At 41.6% G+C, this 25,436-nt stretch overlaps 1 protein-coding gene across 2 annotated transcripts in view; it reads right to left on the bottom strand.

The window, feature by feature from the left end:
- Positions 1–25,159, bottom strand: part of LOC140070860 (protein-glutamine gamma-glutamyltransferase 5-like) — a 39,895-nt gene extending 14,736 nt beyond the window's left edge. Inside the window, exons 1-8 of one of the 2 annotated variants that reach the window (XM_072117866.1) lie at positions 25,076–25,159; positions 20,718–20,894; positions 11,073–11,315; positions 10,265–10,383; positions 4,443–4,571; positions 3,799–3,976; positions 2,143–2,281; positions 283–386 (exon numbers count right to left, since the gene is read on the bottom strand). In XM_072117866.1, coding sequence (XP_071973967.1) covers positions 283–386; positions 2,143–2,281; positions 3,799–3,976; positions 4,443–4,571; positions 10,265–10,383; positions 11,073–11,315; positions 20,718–20,894; positions 25,076–25,097 — 1,111 coding nt within the window. In that variant the 5' untranslated portion in view covers positions 25,098–25,159. Of the gene's footprint in view, positions 1–282; positions 387–2,142; positions 2,282–3,798; positions 3,977–4,442; positions 4,572–10,264; positions 10,384–11,072; positions 11,316–20,717; positions 20,895–23,957; positions 24,165–25,075 lie in introns of those variants that run through there. The other variant, XM_072117867.1, reaches the window with a different exon arrangement.
- Positions 25,160–25,436: the final 277 nt, after the last annotated feature.

The following is a 25,436-nucleotide window of genomic DNA, read 5'->3' as shown; positions in this document are numbered from 1 at the left end:
GCTTTGTTCATTACAGTTTATGAGAGTTTGCGTTGCTTAACAAACATGGAGTTGCTTTATTCAACTTGTGTACTGATGGGTTTTGATTAGATATTCCTATCGAACGGTAATTTTCCTGCTATTAAATGCACACCTTCCAAAAGTCTTGAAGTAAGGAAATTAAATTGTAAACGTCAATGAGAATGGAGGTAAAACAATTGTAATTCTTTACTATTAACTCCAACACAACAGAAAAAAAGCATTATATAAATAGTTTTCTTAATTATTCAATATGGTTTTTACCGTTGCTTGCCTCTTGTGGTGTCGCATCTAGTGCCTGCCACCCATTGTATCCTGGGGGTAAATCCCTACGTTCCATCCAGGCTTCATTCCAGACATGAAAATTCCTGTGTGATTAGAGAACCAGAACAGAATTTGTGTACAAGATTTATAGAAAATATGTAAAGAACCACCCTTGTGGTATGTGTACCAGTCTTTAGGGTCATTTATCTTTAGTCTGGGACTTTGAGGGTTTTTTTTCTTCTGGGACTTTATTTATCTTAGAGGGAGATATATTTAAATTTGAGTTTAACATTTTTATGAAACAAAGTTGCAAAAATCAGAGTAGGCTACCCATACAATTCTATTGCCTGCATCTGCCAAATACTGGGGTTTATTTGCGAATTTTTACCAAGATTGCTAAATTTGCTACTTTCCATATGTCCACATCTGTTTGTTTTTTTTAATATATTAAAGTGCAACACTGAAAAGACAGGTAACAAACTTTGCTACGATAAGAAAAAGGGCACAAAAATAAGAGAAAGAAAACACAAATCTAAGATAAATGTGTGTTCTACAAACTAGTATAATGTTCTGTGTGCGGCTCAATAATGATTCCATCAAATAGTGAAGATGATTTCAACACAAGCTTTGTTCCCAAAGAAATTTCCAATTTTTACTCTTACAGTAGCCATGTCCACCTTGTGCCTCAATACACATTAGTGCCCTGTTAGAACTGCTGAGAAACTAATGCCTCTTAACTACTAATGGTAAGTGCCACGTTAATGCTTTATCACATACTGTAATAAAGATGCCAACTCAAAGTCTTCCAAACAGAAATATGTCTCAGATTGCGCCTCTCCAAAGCATGATGTCCCATTATGGCCTCCCCATATAGATGCCCCTCAATGTCTTCAAAATACATATTCTAAAGATTTTTACCATAGGGTGAATGGTGGATTAGATAGCTGATGTTCCCTATATCATCACGGTAAACTATTATCAAAAGGATCATTAATCTCTATGAGGGCGTTCTCAGCTATTTTCGTCACACCTAGACACTAAGCTTAAACACCTGCTTAAATGCCACATTCTTGAACTCCTTAGCTCTCATGATTTTATGAAGATATACAACAGTAGACATAAGAATAACTGTCATGCATGACTTGAGGACGTCTTAACTTTAGGATGTTTTCATCTTATCCTCTGATTGAGTTAAACTTTTAGCATTTTTTATATTAAAATACATATTTAATTCTAACCCGGTGGTTATTTGATTTATTTATGAGGATCATGATTAAGACGCAGTAGCGTTGAAACGCGTAGGTCCTTCCTGTATCCATCCCATTTTAATTTGTGATGCAATAAAAGAAGGCTTTTAACAGTATCATCCGTGTGGAGGTATTCTGAGTGCTGCCGCACCGTGTTTTGTTCTTATTTGATTTATTGCTATGGAAAACTCCTTTTTATAAGGGAGTCCCCAGTGTCACAAGACAAAAACTTCATAATATGACTGAATAACAGATAAAGATTTTTTTGTGAAATTGAGTAAATCACATAAAACTCAAATGCCTTGGCCCCTGATTAACCCTTATAATGCAGATTTATATTGTGTTAGCCATAGAGAGCAGAAGAGTGAAGAAATCAGGCAATACCGTTTTGAGGCTGAGTTTATTTACTCACAAAGGTATTGTCTGATTTCTTCACTCTTCTTAGAGGAAGGCAGACCTAGGGGGTTTCTGGAGGGGGTTTTTATGTTAGAAAGGGGTTTAATAAAATTTTAGAAAACTGCTTTAAAAATTATTGGGCAATATAACAGGAACAAAAAGTGATCAATGCTTGTTGTATCCAAAAAGAAAATAGTTTGGAAAAGGGGCAACTCACCAAACACTGTCACGTTTGCCTCTTGAAATCGGTTTTCCTGTGATGTCATAGTATTCGTCAATAGAAAGATTTCCATCAGTATCATGGGCAGAGTCAAAATTTGTTACTACTCTTGCTGGGATTCCTAAGCATCTTAGTGCTGAAGAGATATTGTAAAATAGAACAAACTATTTGATTAACTGCATTTTCATGTGTATTACAGCTTTTTTATGAATGACATACGCAGTAACTACATTGTATCATTAACCCCATTTCTCATTTTAGCTTTTAGTTATTTAAAATAGTTTATTAATAGAAATGCTCCAGTTAAGTTATCTATCGTCTAAATAAAGTTTTCACATTAAACCAATTTTTGAAAGTTTTTTTGTGACTTCACTATTTTGAAGAGATTAACTTTTTTCAGTCATCTTGTTACCTGCACAGGTTGGATTACAATGACAGGTAAAAATTTATGATAAAGCAAAAGGTAGACCCAAGATCTGCCATTGGCAGTGGTGACAAGGTCAACCTGTGTGCCCCACTTTCAGAGAGATGTTTAACTCATCGTATCTACAATATACGCTTCATAGAAGTAACTGCAATGCTGCCTGAGAATTATTGTTACGTGAAGGTGCTTGAGGGTCAGCAAATGTCTCAAATGTTGTCCACAGTGAAGACTAACAAGATGGCATGTACAGAAAATGTTAAATAGTTACAGTAGTGTAAGTCATTTTTTTTTTCACAGAACGATTGTAAAAAAGTAGATCTTCATGGGAACTTTCACTTCTGCAATTATTTAAGTATCTCCGCATCACAGTTTCTTCTTTTCTAGCGATGACTTTAGTGTCAACTTCCCCAAAATTAAAAAGTAACAAAAATACTGCTGTATCATACTAAGGAAGGGTGACAAGATCTCTCAGCCTCTTATACCACAATTGTTTTCTGTTACTATTTACAGCCAAATGACAGCACTCATGGGTATGAAATACCCCATGAATTTTCACTGACATTTATTATTTGCTTTTGTTCTTGTTTCCTGTTTTCTACTCCTGACTTTAGTTTAACCTTCTGCTTTATTGCTGAATATTACAAAAATACATCTGTTCAGAGTCTGCAGAATCATACAAATGGAGGGTAAAAAGCAGTTAAGCTCTTTCAACATAGTTTTTTTCCAATTCTGATCATCAGAATATTCAAAGTGAAATTACACGTGTGAAGAATAACCTCTTAGTTGCATTATGACTTTTCAAAGGACATATATATATTCATATCTACAGAGGCAGTATAAGTGGCCAAACAATCTTTATATTCTGTATTCTGATTAGGGATGATCAGATGAAAAATACAAACCCGTAACCTGCAATGGGAATATGATAAGTTCACACATGCAAGAATTGTTTTAGAAATCAAATTTACAATATCTGAATGGAGATGAATTTGTAGCAAGAACAACAATTTCTTCAAGTTCCTTCCTGAAGAAATCTTCCATATGTGCATTCAATGTCCAGAGTTTCCCATGATCCACTAAAACACTTTCTGAAAATAAGTTTTTTTTGTGCAAAAAATAGTGGCAATCTTATATTCTATTTATACTAACTACTTTAGCTGCAGTGGAGGTAACATGCAATATCCCAACCAAAGAGAGTTGCCGTTCAAAAGGATTTCATGCATACTTACCTGTACAAAAGACTGCGGCAAAAACCCAACACTGCCCATATTTCACCGGCTGGCAACCAGATGAGTTCCACTGTCGTAAAATGTTGCAGCTCCCGTTCCACTTTGTTGGACTTATTCCATCACTGTAATTGCCACCCCATTTCCCAAACATTACACCTTTGTCATCATTGCAGTTGATCTATAAGATAGCATATTTGAGATGAATATAACATATGTTGCAAAGCTTAAAGGAAAGCCATCAGTACAATTTAACATGATAAACCAGTGTCACCTATTTTTACATCTCGGCACTGAAATTCTGTAAAGATGCTGTAAAAGTATGTAAATATGACTGAAGTGCTTCAGGACATCGGCAGAGCCCCTCCTGACTCAGGCTTCACTGTCTAATACACCCCCAGCGCTTATTACTCATTTCATTCCTACTATGGATATTTCAGCCAGTAACATTACCCAACCCCGCCTGGTCAGATTGTCATTGCACAGCCATGTCTACCATAGATATTGGTAGTTAAAGACACATTACATAAGTTTAACTTTTTCCGCCTTGCATTCCTAACAATGTCTGTATCTCCTTTTGTACACTAGAGAATTGCAACCCAGGTTTAAGTTATATCAACTTATACATTTCAATAGGTAAAGCTTACCATGGCACTGAGCACTCTGCTAATATAAACTGGATCATTTCTCTTGGAATAGTCCTCCAGTTTGTTGGTGCGGCTTTGTAGACTTTCATCTAGTAGCTTCAAGCAAATGTCTACTATATCTTCTTCAAACTTAATATGGAGAAAGTAAAAAAAGAATGTTATCACTAGGTAGGTATTATTTTAAGTAAATGCTTTATCCTGGATTAAAATATTTCATACATTTCAAGTTTCTTTCAAATGGTAGAATAAAAATTAAGACAATGGGGCACATTTACTAAGGGCTTTTTGCCAGTTCTTTCTAGTGTAAACTGCTTGCACAGGTATTTAAGAAGTGTATGCACCAAAATTGTGTTGCATACGACCCTTTTGCACTAGGCAACATGCAACACAAATTAGGGGGAGTTCCAGTGATCTATTGGACTGTGCGCCAGATTTATCATGCAAAGTCTGTTGCACGCCCTATGTTAAAGGTGCCACGCAAAGAAGTTGGTGAACTCTGTCGGGCCAGTGCAGGGAAGTGCCAGATTCATTATTTCTGGCGCATATTCTTAATAATCTGATGCCCCCTGCATTATACACAGGCAGGGCACTTTTAGTGCAGTTTCCCACATTCTTAGTAAATGCGCCCAAATGTCTGAATTTTTTTCCCAAAACCTGGGTCAGTCTCCACAATATCTAGAAATAATCTTACATCAATATATGCAGAAGTGAAACTAAAATAGATGCCACTTAAGTTTGAGGGGCTTTAACAGGTAACTGCTGTGTTTTGTGTTACTCTGACTGTAGATTCTTCTTTCTGTGCATATTTCTATTGTAATCCCCATTAGAATAATGGACTCCATAAGTGGCATTGCTACACAGTGTACATCCTGTGCCATGTATGCTTTCCTTGAACAGCCGTTCGAGGGGGAATACTGCTGTGTGGGGTGTGTGAAAATTGCTAATCTGGAAGCCCAAATTCTGGATCTCAATGAGCAAGTTTCAAGGCTGCGGGCAATTGATAATATGGAACGAAGTTTGCTGCTCCTGGAGCACAAACTCTCTGGGGAAGATGGGTGTGGGGAGGGAAGTATGGAGGTGCAGAGAGAGGGGGCAGCTAGTTGGTTAACATGTAGAAGGCGGGGTAGAGGGAAGAGTTGTAGGGAGTCTAGTCCTGATCTGGTGCACCCCAATAAGTTTGCCAGGCTGGCGGATGAGGGGGATATCAGCTCTGGGGTAGCAATGCTGCAGAAAGACGTGGCCGCTAGCAACCAGGGGAATGTCTGCTCCGGTAAGAAGGGTAATGGAAGCACAGGCAAGGTCAGACAGGTGCTGGTAGTGGGAGATTCGATTATTAGGGGAACACAAAGGGCAATCTGTCACAAAGACCGTGCATACCGAACAGTGTGTTGTTTGCCGGGTGCTCGGGTTCGGCATGTTGCGGATCGGGTTGACGGATTACTGGGAGGGGCTGGTGAGGAACCAGCTGTCATGGTCCACATTGGCACTAATGACAAAGTAACAGGTAGGTGGAAGGTCCTTAAAAATGATTTCAGAGATTTAGGCCATAAGCTCAGGGCAAGGACCTCAAAGGTAATTTTCTCCGAAATACTGCCTGTACCACGTGCCACACCAGAAAGGCAGCGGGAGATCAAGGAGGTAAATAAGTGGCTCAAAAGTTGGTGTAGGAAGGAGGGTTTTGGGTTCATGGAGAACTGGACTGACTTTTCTGTCGGCTACAGGCTCTACAGTAGGGATGGGCTGCACCTCAATGGGGAGGGGGCCGCTGTTTTAGGGGAAAAAATGGCTAGAAGGTTGGAGGAGTGTTTAAACTAGAGACCTGGGGGGAGGGCAACTACACTTGTGCAGGGCAAATAGACAGTGTACATAGAGAGCTGAGAAGAGTCATAGTCCATGGGGGAGGAAGGGGGGCTGGAATGAGATTGGGGAATAAGGACAAAAGGAATACGGACAGGGATAACCATATAAAGTGCATGTACACAAATGCCAGAAGCCTCACAAACAAAATGGAGGAACTGGAACTCTTGATGTTGGAGCGGAAATATGATATAGTGGGTATCAGCAAGACATGGCTGGACAGTAGCTATGACTGGGCTGTTGCTATAGATGGTTATAGTCTTTTTAGAAAGGATCGTATAAATAAAAAAGGGGGAGGGGTTTGTTTATATGTGAATTCTCGCCTCAAGCCCGTCCTGCTAGATGACATCAGTAACACAAATGCAAATGTGGAGTCCCTATGGGTGGAGATAAGGGGAGGGAAAAAAAATAATAAAATATTACTAGGGGTTTGTTATAAGGCTCTAAATATAATGGAGGCAGCAGAGGAAATGCTGATAAGTGAAATGGATGCGGCTTCAAAGCATGGTGAAGTACTTATCATGGGGGACTTCAATTACCCAGATATTGACTGGGGGGCAGAAACATGCAGGTCCTTCAAAGGCAGCAGGTTCTTGTCAACAACAAAAGACAATTACCTGTCGCAACTAGTCCTGGAGCCAACAAGAGGAGGGGCACTGCTGAACCTTATCCTTACCAACAGACCTGATAGGGTATCAAAACTACAGGTTGGGGGGAACCTGGGGAATAGTGATCATAATATTATTGATTTTGTATTATGCTTTACTAAGAGTGTTAGTGAAGGGGCAACCAACACTCTAAACTTCAGGAGGGCAAATTTTCAGCAACTAAGGGAAGACCTTAAAGGCATAGACTGGGATAATGTTCTCAAAGACAAAAGTACACCCCAAAAATGGGACTTTTTCTTATATATTCTGAAAAAGTCCTGTGAGAAACACATACCTTATGGGAAAAAGCATAAAAGGAACAAGAAAAACTCTATGTGGCTAACTAGTCTTGTTAGGAAAGCAATAAGCGAGAAAGATAAAGCGTTTAAGGTGCTAAAACGTGAAGGTAGCGATGAGGCATTAGAGGATTATAGAGAGAAAAATAAATCCTGTAAAAAGCAGATAAAGGCCGCAAAAATAGAGACTGAGAGAAATATTGCCAGGGAGAGCAAAAATAATCCCAAATTATTTTTCAAGTATATAAATGATAAGAAACTAAAAACAGAGAGTGTGGGTCCCCTTAGAAATAACATGGGGGTCATGGTGGAAGGAGATGAGGAAAGGGCCAATCTACTGAATGTCGCCTTCTCAACTGTCTTTACCCAGGAAAATCCCCTGGTGGAAGACACAATGAGGAATAATGTTAATTCTTTTTATAATGTCAACAGTTTAACCCAGGAAGAGGTACGGCGCCGCCTCGCAACCACTAAGATAGGTAAATCACCTGGGCCAGATGGCATACACCCCCGGGTTCTGCATGAATTATGTACGGTGATAGACAAACCGTTATTTTTAATATTTGAAGATTCACTGAGGACTGGTTATGTTCCACAGGACTGGCGCATAGCAAATGTGGTACCAATATACAAAAAAGGATCAAATAGCGATCCTGGAAACTACAGACCCGTGAGTCTAACTGCTCTGGTGGGGAAAATATTTGAGGGGTTTATTAGAGATGCTATCCTGGAGTATCTCACTGTGCACAACCTTATAACCCAGCGTCAGCATGGGTTTATGAGAGATCGCTCCTGTCAGACTAATCTGATTGGTTTCTACGAGGAGGTAAGTTCAAGACTGGATCTGGGGGACGCTGTGGATGTTGTATATCTGGACTTTTCAAAGGCATTTGACACCGTGCCACATAAAAGGTTGGTATATAAAATGAGACTGCTGGGAATAGGAGAAAATCTGTGTATTTGGGTAAGTAATTGGCTTAGTGATAGAAAACATAGGGTCATCATTAATGGCACATTCTCAGATTGGGTTGATGTTACCAGTGGAGTGCCACAGGGGTCAGTATTGGGGCCACTTCTTTTTAATATTTTTATTAATGACCTTGTAGTGGGCTTACACAGTCAAGTTTCAATATTTGCAGATGATACTAAGCTGTGTAAAGTAATAAATACTGAGGTCGATAGTTTAGCATTACAGAGGGATTTGTGGAAGCTTGAGGGATGGGCAGAGAAATGGTTGATGAGGTTTAATGTAGATAAATGTAAAGTTATGCACTTGGGCCATGGAAACAAAAAGTATAATTATGTTCTAAACGGTCAATTACTTAGTAAAACTGAAGCTGAAAAGGACTTGGGGGTATTGGTGGATGGTAAACTTAATTTTAGTGACCAGAGCCAGGCGGCTGCTGCTAAAGCAAATAAAATAATGGGATGTATCAAGAGAGGAATAGATTCTCATGATAAAGACATAGTTTTGCCCTTATACAAATCCCTGGTCAGACCACACATGGAATATTGTGTACAGTTTTGGGCACCAGTGTATAAAAAGGATATAGTAGAGCTGGAACGGGTGCAGAGGAGAGCAACCAGGATTATTAGGGGAATGGGAGAACTAGAATACACTGACAGATCAAAACATTTGGGATTATTCAGTTTAGAAAAAAGACGACTGAGGGGAGACCTCATTACAATGTACAAATACCTGAACGGACAGTACAAGGATCTCTCCAAAGATCTTTTTATACCTCGGCCTGTGACCAGGACAAGGGGGCATCCTCTACGCTTAGAGGAGAGGCGATTTTACCATCAACATAGACAAAGGTTCTTTACTGTAAGAGCAGTGAGACTGTGGAACTCTCTGCCGCAGGAGGTTGTTATGGCGGACTCTATGTACATGTTCAAGAGAGGCCTGGATGCCTTTCTGGAGAGCAAAAATATCACGGGTTACGGGGATAAAACATTTATTTAATTCTTAAAGGTTGGACTTGATGGACTTGCGTCTCCTTCCAGCCTTATATACTATGATACTATGATACTATGAACTATCATTCATGAATGGAAAGGTCATCATTTTGCATAAGTGTTTATAAGCCAAAGTCAGGCATGGCATTAGGTGACCCCTGAGAATAAATTTCACTGGCGGCCCTACTGCTCCCAGTCTGAGCATTCATTGGCAAATTTTGGCCTCTGTCCTGTCATATGGTGGTTCCAGGCTGTCTGCTTAAGACCAGGACCACACATCTGACGGTTTAGAGTTGAATTTGCATATTTTCAGTTTAGTTTCAGTACTGAATTTTATGAATAGCCTGTGTCTTGGCAATTAACAATATTCATTGATCAGTAATGTTGAGGACTAGAAAGACTTCCACTATGTGAGTTTCAGTGTAGTGATGCATAAAGTTGGAGGGGAATGTAATTCATTTGCCCACATCCCCATATCTCATAGTAATAATCTATCCAACAGAGAGAATGCAAATATTTTGTATTTTGCAGCACCTGTGTTAGGGTGTTCAGTGTAACAGCCTGTGAAGCTACAGCGTGAAAGTGCTCTAGTAAAGCCCCCATAGCACATTTGGATCATTAGCAGAATAATTGATTTTAAAAGGAAGGAGGCCATGGATAACAAATATAAAGATTACCACAGTCACAGTCCCTGGATCTATGAGTATGTTTTTCAAGATATAAAAAGAAAATCTGTGACTCCAGTTCTATCTTCAAAAGTCAGATCCCTATAGATCAATGTTTGAGGTGTAAGAAGCCTTGTGACTTGACTTGAAATAATAGTCTTGGAAAATTATATTCGCATATTTCTTACCCAGAGTTTGCAGTGAAGAATGCATGACCTGATAGTCTCCATAAAGAATTAACATCCCCTTACCAAATCCTTTTTATGGCTTACAAATTTAAATGCAAATTATGAGATTGGACTAAGAGATAAAATATTATACATATTTGTCCCTTTTTCACAGTTTAGATTTGGACTAAATTAAGTGCTTATTTGTGTCACCTTGTATTGTCTATTTACCTGTCCAAAGTTCCAGGAACATTTAGAAATGTAGTCTGCATTGCCAACAAAGATAAAACCATTCTCATTCATAACATACTCATTTCTCTCTTCCTGATCCTGTAGGTAAACTGCATCATCTACAATAAAATAAATAATATCATTAAAAGCTATTCAAACATATCCAGAAACATGGAAAGCAAATTAAAGTTCATAGTAGAATTGACCATGTCCATATAGTTTATCTGTCTCACAGTGTCATTTAGAGATACATATACAACACGTTTAATAAAGGGAACTTGTCCAGGGCTGTTTCTACTGCGCGGGATGTGAGCCATGTGGAGCAGGTTGGTGCAAGCATCTGTCCTCCACCTTTTCCATAAAAATTATAATTAAGAGATTTTGTTGATGTATAAAAATTATTGAATTTTTACCAAGTGCCGTTCTGCTGTAAGAGACCGTGATATTTTTAGGGGCACAGCATAAAGATGTGATCCAAGAGCTGAAAACATTGAATCTGATTGTGAATTCTGCAGCGATAAGTCAATAAGGTATTGCATATTGTATGTGGGTATCTACTGTATATTTAAGTGCACCTATATTTGACTGTTAGTATATATGGTGTATATGTATATAACAAAAGATGCTAGAAATGGCCCTGTGTGCATGAGCTGTATCATTAACAAAGAGTCTGTTAAAAATGGTTGTGTGAATAGATTCTTAGATTTGCTTGGATTTAGCCATGTGCAGCCCATTGAAATACAGATTCTACTCTTTAACTATATAAAATTAAGTATAAAATTGACAGTTAATCATGAAAAAATAATACCTGGACACCAAGCATTGAAAAGTATAATAAATTCTCCAAGAGAATAGATTCTGGCTTGTGGAAAATTGGATATTTGTAAATTTAAGGTGTGAAGTCCAATGATGGCGTCAGCTGGAGGGAAAATCTTTATTTCCAAGGACGTTTTGTCTTCATTGATAACTGATGCATTCCACTCCTTCTTCATGTTACCACTTGACAATCCAAAGACTTTCTTTGTGTCATTATTTTTAAGATTAGGTTTTCCTAAAGTAAAAATAGAAAAGGAAGGAAATAAAGATAATAAATGTAATTCTGAATCTATGTGAAATTTTAGAAGTGAAACTTTCTTCAAAACTTGTCATATTTGCTTTCATTACTAAGATGATTAACTCATTAACAGATAAATATACAGTAGGTATGGCTCTAACAAAGGGTATTGTGTCACCTATGGTGTCCTTGTCACGGACAGTGTTGAAGGTGGTGCATAGCATCATGGCTTTCACCCACTTTACCTTGTAATAGATTGTTAGAGACCATGCAAACAGGTAGATACATCATATAAATAGTTACAACTAGAGATGAGCGAACATACTCGTCCGAGCTTGATGCTCGTTCGAGCATTAGCGTACTCGAAACTGCTCGATGCTCGGACGAATACTTCGCCCGCTCGAGAAAATGGCAGCTCCCGCCGTTTTGCTTTTTGGCGGCCAGAAACAGAGCCAATCACAAGCCAGGAGACTCTGCACTCCACCCAGCATGACGTGGTACCCTTACACGTCGATAGCAGTGGTTGGCTGGCCAGATCAGGTGACCCTGGGATAGACTAGCCGCTGCCCGCGCTGCTCGGATCATTCTGTGTCTGGATGCCGCTAGGGAGAGAGCTGCTGCTGGTCAGGGACAGCGTTAGGGTGCTAGTAGATTACTGTTAGGCAGGAGTGATTCAACAAGAACCCAACAGCCCTTCTTAGGGCTACAATAACGTTATACTTTTTTTTTTTTTGTTTGCTTGTGGCTGGGCTTGCTGGCACTAGTAGTGCAGCTAGTACCATATTGTGAGGAATTTGCAGGGGGACTTGCTACCGTTGTGTTTAGCTCTTAGTGACACACATATCCACCTCAAACACCAAAGTGGGAAAATTTATTAGGGGTTGGATTTCAATTAGGCACAGTCTGCCATTTCCTTTTTATTTTACGTTTATTTTTTCATAACTCAGCGTCATCTCATCAGTGTGCTTTCATACTTGGCTAGAAAATAGCCAAAGGAGAATCCAAACGGCTTACTTACGCCTACAATAGCGTTATATATATTTTATTTCTGGTTGATCTGCTGGTGGCTGTCCTTGCTGCAGTGCATATACTAGCCAATTGTGAGGAATTTGGAGTGAGACTTGCGACCGCTGTGTTTAGCGCTTAGTGACGCACATATCCATCGCAAAGACCGAAGTGGGAAAATTTATTAGGGGTTGGATTTCAATTAGGCACAGTCTGCCATTTCCTTTTTATTTTACGTTTATTTTTTCATAACTCAGCGTCATCTCATCAGTGTGCTTTCATACTTGGCTAGAAAATAGCCAAAGGAGAATCCAAACGGCTTACTTACGCCTACAATAGCGTTATGTATATTTTATTTCTGGTTGATCTGCTGGTGGCTGTCCTTGCTGCAGTGCATATACTAGCCAATTGTGAGGAATTTGGAGTGAGACTTGCGACCGCTGTGTTTAGCGCTTAGTGACGCACATATCCATCGCAAAGACCGAAGTGGGAAAATTTATTAGGGGTTGGATTTCAATTAGGCACAGTCTGTCATTTCCTTTTTATTTTACGTTTATTTTTTCATAACTCAGCGTCATCTCATCAGTGTGCTTTCATACTTGGCTAGAAAATAGCCATAGCAATAGGATAGCATTGTTTGGTTTTAAAAACTAAAAAAACACAAAAAAAAACTAAAAAACACAAAAAAACACAAAAAAAAAGTTAAAAAAAAATTAAAGTTATATAACTTTCATTTTCAAAATGTTTAACCCGAGGGCTAGGGGTAGAGGACGAGGACGAGGGCGGGGACGTGGGCGTCCATCTACTGCAGGGGTCAGAGGCCGTGGTCCTGGGTGGGGTGAGACACCACCTGCTGATGAGGGAGCAGGGGAACGCCGCAGAGCTACACTCCCTAGGTTCATCATGTCTGAAGTTACTGGGACTCGTGGTAGAGCACTGTTGAGGCCAGAACAGTGCGAACAGGTGATGTTGTGGATTGCCGACAATGCTTCGAGCAATTTGTCCACCAGTCAGTCTTCCACGCAGTCCACCCATGTCACCGAAATCGGCACTCCTCCAGCTCCTGCACCTCAGCCTCCTCCCCCCCAGTCTGCCCCCTCCCAGGAAAATTTGGCATTTGAAGCGGCATACTCTGAGGAACTGTTTTCTGGACCCTTCCCACAGTCACAAACCACTTGTCCGGTTGCTGCTGAGCAATTTTCCGATGCCCAGGTTTTCCACCAGTCGCAGTCTGTGGGTGATGATGACCTTCTTGACGTAGTGGAAGAAGTGTGTAAAGAGGTGTCCGACGATGAGGAGACACGGTTGTCAGACAGTGGTGAAGTTGTTGTCAGGGCAGGAAGTCCGAGGGGGGAGCAGACTGAGGGATCGGAGGATGATGAGGTGACAGACCCAAGCTGGGTTGAGAGGCCGGGTGAACACAGTGCTTCTGAGACGGAGGAGAGTCCTATAGCAGAACAGGTTGGAAGAGGCAGTGGTGGGGCCAGACGGAGAGGCAGGGCCAGAGCAGGTGCATCAGCGCCAAATGTGTCACGTAGTGAAGTTCCCGTGGCGAGGGCTCCCGCGGCGAGGGCTAGATTTTCAGAAGTCTGGAGGTTCTTTAAGGAAACACCGGATGACCGACGGACTGTGGTGTGCAACCTTTGCCAAACCAGGATCAGCAGGGGTTCCACCACTACTAGCTTAACTACCACCAGTATGCGCAGGCATATGAATGCTAAACACCCGAATCAGTGGCACCAAGCCCGTTCACCTCCGGCCGTGCACACCACTGCTCCTTCCCCTGTGTCAGCTGATAGTCAGCCCCCTGCCCAGGACCCTGGCACAAAAACCCCATCGTCGCCTCCACGATCCTCCACAGCATCCACCAGCGTTCAGCTCTCCATACCCCAGACGCTGGAGAGGAAAAGAAAATATAGTGCAACCCACCCGCACGCCCAAGCCCTTAATGTCCACATCTCCAGATTGCTTAGCCTGGAGATGCTGCCCTATAGGCTAGTAGAGACCGAGGCCTTTCGCAACCTCATGGCGGCGGCCGCCCCTCGGTATTCGGTCCCCAGCCGCCACTACTTTTCCCGATGTGCCGTCCCAGCCCTGCACCAGCACGTGTCAGACAACATCATCCGTGCCCTGACCAACGCCGTTTCTGACAAGGTCCACCTGACCACGGACACGTGGACGAGTGCTGCCGGGCAGGGCCACTATATATCGCTGACGGCACATTGGGTTAACTTGGTGGAGGCTGGGACCGAGTCTGACCCTGGGGCTGGTCATATACTGCCGACGCCGAGGATTGCGGGGCCTACCTCGGTCCAGGTCTCAAAGGCCTACTATGCCTCCTCCTCCTCCCACCCCTCCTCCACCTCCTCCTCCGAACTACCATCCGTGGGCATGGCGCCATCAGTCGCTAGCTCTAGGCACAGCAGCAGTGCCGTCGCTAAGCGACAGCAGGCGGTGCTCAAACTGCTGAGCCTAGGCGATAAAAGACACACCGCCCAAGAACTATTACAGGGCATCACGGCGCAGACTGATCTGTGGCTGGCACCGCTGAACCTGAAGCCAGGCATGGTTGTGTGTGACAACGGCCGTAACCTGGTGGCGGCTCTGCAACTCGGCAGACTGACACATGTGCCATGCCTGGCCCATGTGTTAAATCTGATAGTTCAGCGTTTCCTCAAGACATACCCCAATCTGTCAGATTTGCTCACGAAGGTGCGCCGCATCTGTGCGCATTTCAGGAAGTCCAGCACAGATGCTGCCACTCTCAGGGCAGCGCAGCGCCGCCTCCAACTGCCCGCTCACCGACTGTTGTGCGACGTGCCCACGAGGTGGAATTCAACATTAACCATGTTATCCAGAGTTTACCAGCAGCGCAGAGCGATTGTAGACTGCCAGATGTCAACTTCCACCAGAACTGGTAGTCAGGTCCGTCAGCTTCCTCAAGTCTACAATGAGGAGTGGACGTGGATGTCTGATATCTGTCAGGTGCTGAGTAACTTTGAGGAGTCAACACAGATGGTCAGTGGCGATGCCGCCATCATCAGCCTCACCATCCCGCTGCTTGGCCTGTTGAAAAACTCTCTGATCAGCATGAAGTCGGAAGCTTTGCGCTCGTCACAAGAGACGGGGGAAGAAGATTCCCTTGTTGATAGCCAAAGCACCCTCAGGTCCGTTTCTCAGCGCATATCGGAGGAGGTGGAGGAGGATGAGGAGGAAGAGGAGGAGAATGTTGGCGAGACACAAGAGGGGAGCATTGCTCAGACCTTCACTGTTCAGCGTGTATGGGCAGAAGAAGAGGAGTTGGAGGAGGAGGAAATGGGCAGTCAGGCCAGTGAGGGGAGTGAATTCTTGCGCGTTGGGACTCTGGCGCATATGGCAGATTTCATGCTAGGCTGCCTATCCCGTGACCCTCGCGTTCAAAGAATTTATTCCAGCTCCGATTACTGGGTATTCACTCTCCTGGACCCACGGTACAAGCAAAATCTTTCCACTCTCATCCCTGGAGAGGAAAGGAGTGTGAGAATGCATGAATACCAGCAGGCCCTGGTGCACAAGCTGAAACAGTATTTCCCTCCTGACAGCGCTAGCGGCAGAGTGCGTAGTTCTGCGGGACAAGTAGCGAGGGAGAGTAGGCGAGCAGGCAGCTTGTCCAGCACTGGCAAGGGTACGCTTTACAAGGCTTTTGCCAGCTTTATGTCACCCCAGCAAGACACTGTCACCTGTCCCCAGTCTCGGCAGAGTAGGGCTGATCTTTACAGAAAGATGGTGAGGGAGTACGTAGCTGACCATACCATCGTCCTAAATGATCACACAGCTCCCTACAACTACTGGGTTTCAAAGCTGGACATGTGGCACGAACTGGCGCTGTACGCCTTGGAGGTTCTTGCCTGCCCTGCCGCTAGCGTGTTGTCCGAGCGGGGTTTCAGTGCAGCTGGTGGCATCATCACCGATAAGCGTACACGCCTGTCGACTGACAGCGCTGACAGGCTGACGCTTATTAAGATGAATAAAGCCTGGATTTCTCATAATTTCCAATCTCCACCAGGTGAAGGAAGCTCAACCTGAATAATTTATGCACTCCTCCTCCTCCTCATTTTCCTCCTTCTCCTCCTCTTTGTACACTACAGCAGAGGAAACTGGCTATTTTTTGACAGGGCCCACTGGCTCTAGCTATAGTACTTTATGCATTTAATTTTTCTGGAGGGCCACCTACCCGGTCCTCTGTTTTAAACAATTTTTGGGAGTGCCACATACAGGCACTCAATCTATTCAATTTTTCTGGAGGGCCACCTACCTGCTCCTCTGGTTTGAAAACTTTTTTGGACTGCCACATACAGGCACTCAATCTATTTCATTTTTCTGGAGGGCCACCTACCTGCTCCTCTGGTTTGAAAACTTTTTTGGACTGCCACATACAGGCACTCAATCTATTTAATTTTTCTGGAGGGCCACCTACCTGCTCCTCTGGTTTGAAAACTTTTTTGGACTGCCACATACAGGCACTCAATCTATTTCATTTTTCTGGAGGGCCACCTACCTGCTCCTCTGGTTTGAAAACTTTTTTGGACTGCCACATACAGGCACTCAATCTATTCCATTTTTCTGGAGGGCCACCTACCTGCTCCTCTGGTTTGAAAACTTTTTTGGACTGCCACATACAGGCACTATCCAAATTAAATTGTCTCCATAGCAGCCTCCACACGTTGTCTCCATTGCTACCTCCAAAAAGTCGTCCATATAGCTGCCTCCATACATCGTCCCCTTATCAAACGAGGTGTGTCAGGCAGAAATTTGGGTTGTTTTCATGGATTCCACATCAAAGTTGTTAACTTTGTCGCCACCCTGCTGTGTTATCCACAAAATATACTGGCAAACTTTTATGATTAACCGATATTATTTCAGCGCTTCTTGCGCATCTGTTTACATTCCCCTCACCCGCCATATCCCAAACTTATAAGAACGCTACTACACTTAACTTGGTGGAGGCTTGGACCGAGTCTGACCCTGGGGCTGGTCATATACTGCCGACGCCGAGGATTGCGGGGCCTACCTCGGTCCAGGTCTCAAAGGCCTACTATACCTCCTCCTCCTCCCACCCCTCCTCCACCTCCTCCTCCTCCAAATTACCATCCGTGGGCATGGCGCCATCAGTCGGTAGCTCTAGGCACAGCAGCAGTGCCGTCGCTAAACGACAGTAGGCGGTGCTCAAACTGCTGAGCCTAGGCGATAAAAGGCACACCGCCCAAGAGCTATTACAGGGCATTCCACATCAAAGTTGTTAACTTTGTCGCCACCCTGCTGTGTTATCCACAAAATATACTGGCAAACTTTTATGATTAACCGATATTATTTCAGCGCTTCTTGCGCATCTGTTTACATTCCCCTCACCCGCCATATCCCAAACTTATAAGAACGCTACTACACTTGATCTTATACAAAAGGTTCTTAGAAGTGCTGTTTGGGGAGTAGCCTAGAGACAGGGGCTTGGATTGGCGAAAGCTCGCCTGGCAGCGGAGCGCCAGCTCCATGCCAAGATCCAACTAACATAGTTTTAACTGCAGCACCTTTAATCTACTACTAGTTCACTGCCTCCATACATGGTCCCCTTATCAAACGAGCTGTGTCAGGCAGAATTTTGGGTTGTTTTCATGGCTTCCACATCAAACTTGTTAACTTTGTCGCCACCCTGCTGTGTAATCCCCAAAATATACTGGCAAACTTTTATCATTTACCGATATTATTTCAGCGCTTCTTGCGCATCTGTTTACATTCCCCTCACCCGCCATATCCCAAACTTATAAGAACGCTACTACACTTGATCTTATACAAAAGGTTCTTAGAAGTGCTGTTTGGGGAGTAGCCTAGAGACAGGGGCTTGGATTGGCGAAAGCTCGCCTGGCAGCGGAGCGCCAGCTCCATGCCAAGATCCAACTAACATAGTTTTAACTGCAGCACCTTTAATCTACTACTAGTTCACTGCCTCCATACATGTTCCCCTTATCAAACGAGCTGTGTCAGGCAGAATTTTGGGTTGTTTTCATGGCTTCCATGTTAACTTTGTCGCCACCCTGCTGTGTAATCCACAAAATATACTGGCAAACTTTTATCATGTACCGATATTATTTGAGCGCTTCTTGCTCACCTCCTTTGGTTCCTCTCTGCCACCCATTGGTTTGAAGCCTGAGTCCATTTAGGGTATGTCGCCATGACACTCTCTAGCCTGCTGCCGCTGCCTCTGCATGCCGTCCCCTATAGTGTCAGGGTCAATTATTGGATGTTTTAGATGCTATCTAGCTTCATTCTGTCACTCTGTCATGGCCATGCTGTTGCCCATAATTTTGGCATAATGGTGCGATTAAGCAGCCTCAGAGGCATCCATGCATGCTGCCCCTGCTGTTTCCTTTCCATTTCCGTGGTGTTTCCATCCTTTTCTGAGGTTCCCAGGTGTTTGGCCAAGCTTCCCTGTGCAGAGCCTTGGTCCCCTTGAAAAATGCTCGAGTCTCCCATTGACTTCAATGGGACTCGTTATTCGAGACGAGCACTCGAGCATCGGGAAAAGTTCGTCTCGAATAACGAGTACCCGAGCATTTTAGTGCTTGCTCATCTCTAGTTACAACCATTTGACATATCATCCAAACTCACTTGAATCATCTCCTTAGCTGCAATATCAAATGTCCCATAAAGGAATGGTCAGGTGCAGGTCTGTTTGTAATAGTCCATTGTTTATGTTGTTGCACAACCTGTGAGCAGTGGTACAATAGAGTTCTCTGTCATAAGAATAATGACAAATGGATACATATGAGAGTTCCGGGACACGGACTGGAACACATATACGCCAGGAACATATATAGCTAGATATCTCTTAAGCTTAAACTAGCGATTAAACTAGTGAAGAAATCTTCTGATTTATATTTTGGACTACATTGGACATACTTTTCCTCTATAGATCAAAGATGAATATGGATTCTGCATAACAAATGTAACACAGCATATCTTAAAACTATTGTAGGATATTCAATATAAGGTTTAGTACAATCAGAAACATATTCATGAGGCCTTGAAATAATTGCAAATGTTTGCTTATTGCTTATTGCCAGAGGGGCGTGAATGGGGGCAATAAGGGGAGGTGCGGCTGGCCGACTGGAGGGTGTTACTGTCCCCGAGCTGGTGCACTAGCTGATGCCCACGACTTTTCACATATGCCTCCCACTCTCACAAACTAATGCATTCCCTAGAGATTGCTGAAATAATATCAGGAAGTACTGTATAAAATTGTCAATAAATGTTGAAAGTTTGTAAAGTTCCATTATCTTTTGGAACATTTCCAAGCCTCATTCCATTAATAGTGCTTTGAAAATAGCAGATTCTCTATGCAACTATAAATTGCATTTGTGCATCTTGAAAATAGAAAAAAAAAAGGGTCACTCCTAACTTTTCCATAAGAACAATCGATTTTCATTCTCCAAATAATCTGATAGAGGGAAAATTCCCTTGAAATTCAAACAGTTTGGAGGGGGCAGAAAAACTGCTCCACTATCTGCATTGTTGTTGGAAGTGATTTTTCTGATTTTATAAGTCACAATAGTATATTATATGTGTATATATATATATATATATATATATATATATATATATATATATATATATATATATATAACAATTTCATAACCCCTTTGTACAATGAAGGGACAGCTTTCCTTCCTCCATACTTGTTTTCCTAAGCAGCAAGAGAGGTGGAAACAGTGTGTCACTGTATTTCTATACATCTCAGGCAGGAAACCAGGTGAGAACTTGCCTTTTATAGAGGCGGCTAATGTTTCTTCTAGAAGTGGAAAACTGACTTGCTGGTGTACTTACAGTACTGTTTTTTTTTTCCACTGAACTGTAATACAAGGGAACATTTTGGAAATGACCCTATTATTTTTACATAGATCATGTGGGTCCACAGTTTCAGCCATTTTTTATTTCACTTATGATGTTGTCGAACCAGGCCATCAAATTCATGTAAATATGTTTTTTATATGCCATATGGACATGAGAAAAATGGTTGTGGATACAATACTGACACAAAAAGTTAACAAACAGTAAATTTTCCTTGTATATCCTATAATTTGTTCTGTTAGACTATATATATTCTAATAAATTTATGAAGCTCTATATATACAAGTATATCTAAAATCTGGAAAAGTGTAAGTACTGGACCCAAATAGCACTTTCCCATTACTGAAGGGAAGCTAGCATTTTTGCCTGTTATTAAGGATTTTGCATATACCAAAAACCTAATGATGTAACAGTCAGCATTTGGCATGACGATGACTTTGCCATAATATCATCAAAATCATGGCAAAACTGAAACAAAGACATCTCCATATTTCCAAATGTTCAATGACTTACCTGGTTCGACTATAAACTGTAAACTTTCTTTTTTGATTTCAGTAACACCACTATTTGACTTCTGTAAACAGATTTTGAAGTCCTGTCCCCGTCTGACTATTAGACGTTTTCTGGTGATTTCATCAGTGTGATTATTTCTGTTATTGACTTTGATACATAAGTCGACATGTTGCTCAACTGTAAAGAGGAATGAGGTAAAAGAAATTATAGAGGTAAAATGTCTGCCATACCACTCTTTCTGTCATATATTAATGGTAATCGAGCCAGTGCTATGTTCATACATATTGTACAGAATTGTGAAATGGTATTCTTGGATCTCACTTTGAAGGATATTCCAGGACAGCAGGTGACAACATCCACTTATAGAAAGCCTATAGCTGGAAACACTATACTTCATGCAACCAGTCAACACCCAAAGCAAGCAGTAAATTCAATACCGGTTGGGGAACTCACTAGAGCTAAACATAATTGTAGTAGACAGGTAGATTTTGACAAGGAACCAAATTCAATTATGAAAAGACAACCGGAGGTTACCCTGAGTGAATGTTCGTTAGAGCACAAAATACAGTAAAAAAGAAAAAAAGAGAACAATTGGTACCATGGAGGGTATTCTTAATAGATATACGTAACATCATTTATCAAATATTTGTTACTACTGAGTATGAAAAATATATTATCTGACGGGTGGAGATATGGGAGCTCTTTGAAAAAAAAGCATTCTGGATGTTTACACCAGATACCAGACATCTTTTTATTAGGAATGAGTTGACGTTTCATTTAGAAAAATATATGAATCTGCAAAATATTATTAACATATGGATAATCAAATGTAATCTGTATATATGATCACTTATACTGTAAAGGTGGTTTTATAATAGATTTTTGCTTACATGTTCTCTTTTTTATTTTTCTATAGTGCCATTTCTCAGAGCATCTTTCCAATAGGTAATAGTGCCAGGGGCGTTACTAGGGTGGTGTCATGCTTATGGTTATTACACATGAACCCCGAGTGCTGGATTTTCACCCAGTAATGTCCCCCAAACAGCCCCCCCAGTAATGTCCCCCACACATCCCCCCGGTAATGTGCCCACACAGCCCCCCAGTAATGTCCTTATACATCCCCCAGTAATGTGCCCACACAGCACCCCAGTAATGTGACCCACATAGTCCCCAGTAATGTCCCCACACACACCCCCAGTAATGTGCCCAGACAGTCCCCAGAGTAATGTGCCCACATAGCCCCCAGTTATGTCCCCCACACATCTCCCTAGAAAGGTGCCCACACAGCCCCCTAGTAATGTCCCCCGCACAGCCACCGAGTAATGTGGCCACACAGCCCCCAGTAATGTACTGTGGGAGATTTGACCCAGTAGAGACTGAGGTAGCGGAGATTTGTAATGCAGTTTAACACAGTGACACCAAAGTTCAGTCTAAACAGGTATCACCTGCGTTTATTCCAGCAGCAGGTACAAAATAAAACAGCTTTCACATACAGGCATCAAAACATAAACAAAATCCTTCCCATCTGGTATAACAGTTTACGGTAGGATCAATCAGGCAACGTAGTGTTAAAGTACCCTAGGGAGTCTGAAAAATAGTAAAAGTAAAAATAAAAAAAGTTAAAAAGAAAAAAATTATAATAAAAAAAAATTCCAATCCCCCCTTTCCCTAGAATCCAAATAAATATAAATACCGTATTTTCCGGGCTATTAGGCGCACCGGACTATAAGGCGCATTAGTAATAAACGCCTTATATATGGAATAATTCCATATATAAGGTGCACCGGACTATAAGGCGCAGGGTCCGGGGGCGAGGCGGAGGTCCGGGGGCATGGCAGGCAAGCGGAGCGGAGACAGACCCGGCAACAGGTGAGCGGTCTCCGGGGAAGGGGGTCTGTTCAGGTGGAGGAGGGCAGCGGACCCCACTTACATAGGTCCCCGCTACCGGAGACAGCAGATCTCCAGCGGGAACTGCAGACCACGCGGCAGAAGTTGGTTGGCGATATGGCGCCTGTTGTTCGTGCCGCGTGGTCTGCAGTTCCCGCTGGAGATCTGCTGTCTCCGGTCTCCGGTAGCGGGGACCTATGTAAGTAGGGTCCGCTGCCCTCCTCCATACATAGGGCGCACCGGACTATAAGGTGCACTTTGGATTTCTAAGGAAATCCTAGGTTTTTATGTGAGTCTTATAGTCCGGAAAATAATCAAAATATAATACATTTTTCACTGCATTTAACCCCGTAACAGAAACAAACATCCAAAGTTTAAAATGGCACTTTTTTGCCATTTTGAAAAATAAAAAAGTATATAAAAAGTGATCAAAAGGTCGTAAAAATGGTAGCATTGAAAAAGTTATCAAAATTCGCAAAAAGTATATGCAAATTGCCATTATAAAACCTGATGCAGTAGACTTTGTAAAAATTAACATTTGTATCATTCTCAAAACTTATGGCCATGACTGTATAGTACATCCCAATACCCTCCTTCATTTGAACTTCAGAAAATTCGCAAAAAACTACACCATTCACAGCTCTGTACACCAAAGTATAAAAAAGTTATTAGCTGCAGAAGATGACAAAATACCCCCCAAAAAATTGTACAGGAGGTTTTAATTTTTGCAAATGTATGAAAATATAAAAGCTATACAAACTTGTTATCCCTGTGACTGCACCAACCCAAAGAATAATCTAGACATGTCATTTGGGGAGCACAGTGAAGGCCATAAAATCCAAGCCCACAAGAAAATGGCGCAAACTGCATTTGGAATTTTTTTCCTGCTTCCCAGTGCTTGTCATGAAATAATAAATACTGTCACCATGAAGTGCAATTTGTTACACAGAAAACAAGCCATCACAGAGCTCTTTAGGTGCAAAAAATAAAAAAGTTATAGATTTTTGAAGGTGGGGAGAGAAAAATGGAAATGAAAAGAAACAAAAAAAGGGCCAGGTCGTTAAGGGGTTAAAACAACTTTAAAAAGTACATTTATGTTGGCATTGGACACCCAAGAGACTAGGAAAATTCTATGAGGGAAACTCCTCTTACTGTTGGAAAGGTTGTAATAAAGAAGGGTCAAACAAGCATGGCAAAAAATGTCAATATCTTAAGGTATTCTGGACTGGTCTTTACATTTTTATCAACATTTATAGGGATTAAAATTAAAGCAAGTCCATAATTAAAAATATTGCATATAAGTATAGATATACATGAGATAGATAACATCTAGAAAAAACACAAATAGCTCACCAGAAATACTCTATGTTAATTTGCTAAATGGCTGATTCCTCTGCTGAGGTGAAAGGTCCATGGAAAAATGGAAGAATAGCTGTGTCACATCTGAATAGCTGTGATACTTGAATGAGTTAAAAGAGTATTCAAGCACTTGTTTCATTTAGTTAAAAAAAAGTCCTTTTAAAGTCTTCTTTAAAAACATGTTATACAAGTTTGTATAATACAAAAAAGATCAAAGACCTATGCGTTTCGGACAGTGTTACATCTTTACTCACCTTTTATGAAAGAGAGGCTTGGAACATCGCAACACAGGAAATATAAAAACTTTCAAAGGACATGTTTTTAAAGAAAGTTATATTACAGGACATATTTTTTAACTAATTGAATACTACGCTGGCAGTACAGAAAGCCCATCTCTCATATACTAATAAGAGCTAGATAGACAAAGTATTGGTTATAAATGAAAAACTGACAATATGGGGGTTATTTATCGCTCGGCATATTATAGTTCCCGCTGAGCATCCAGAGCAGCCAGATACATCAAGAGGCTTCAGCCTCTTGATGTATCTGGCAGGGGCCTGCACAGATTTTATTTCTACGCCAGGCCCTACCTGCCGCAAGTGCCCAGGCTCTATGACAGGAACTCCCACAGCCACACCCCCTTCACACCCCTCCACAACCCCCGGCATGGAGGTGACAGAAAGGGGGAAATAAGCGTGAGTGCTATTAATAAGTCAGCATTTGCAATTATTATATGGTTTTTTCGGCACTGGTGTGGTACGGAAGCCCTGATAAATACCCCTATGCCTATGGGAAAAAAAGTAAAATAATTTATGAATGATAATGACAGCTATAAAATTTTTTAAAGAACAAGGGTAATTTGAGAATGAAGGAGGTTAAATTGTATGCCTACTGTTACTGTTATATACTTATTTGGTTTCTTAAAAATTATAGAGAATTTATTTTGAAAAAAAGGGATTATAGTCATACAGTGGGTCAGCAAACAGTAAAACCTGTCACTCCTGGGTAACTTAATAAAACAAAAGAGAAGAATGATTTTGTATAACATTATAGGTATTTATAAATGAAATACACTAACGTGTACACACATAGAACCAATTCCCTGACTGTACCTCGATTCCTGTTTGATTCCATTCTTTCCTGTGTGATCTGAAGCTTTAGGCTTTGCTCAGGTCCTGTAATGTGCTGTAGCAGACACTGTCACTGACAATGATGACATTGGATGTTAGCCCTTTATATTCATGTGTGACTACAGTGAACTCGTGGGTGTAACCTTTCGTACAATGTGTGACTTACAAAATACAAATAGATATGTAGTAACAGGATTAAAAGGTTATTAATTTCCTTAAAAGTAATGTCCTAAATTAAAAAGATCATTCATATAAGATTATTGTGGGTCATCGCAGTTCCACCACCTATGAGCTGTTTGAATGCACCACAACATGCTGACAAGGATGTGCTGTATTGTTTACC

Source organism: Engystomops pustulosus, chromosome 7, assembly GCF_040894005.1.
Source record: "Engystomops pustulosus chromosome 7, aEngPut4.maternal, whole genome shotgun sequence".
Taxonomy (NCBI): domain Eukaryota; kingdom Metazoa; phylum Chordata; class Amphibia; order Anura; family Leptodactylidae; genus Engystomops; species Engystomops pustulosus.
This window is presented reverse-complemented; position numbering and strand designations above follow the sequence as displayed.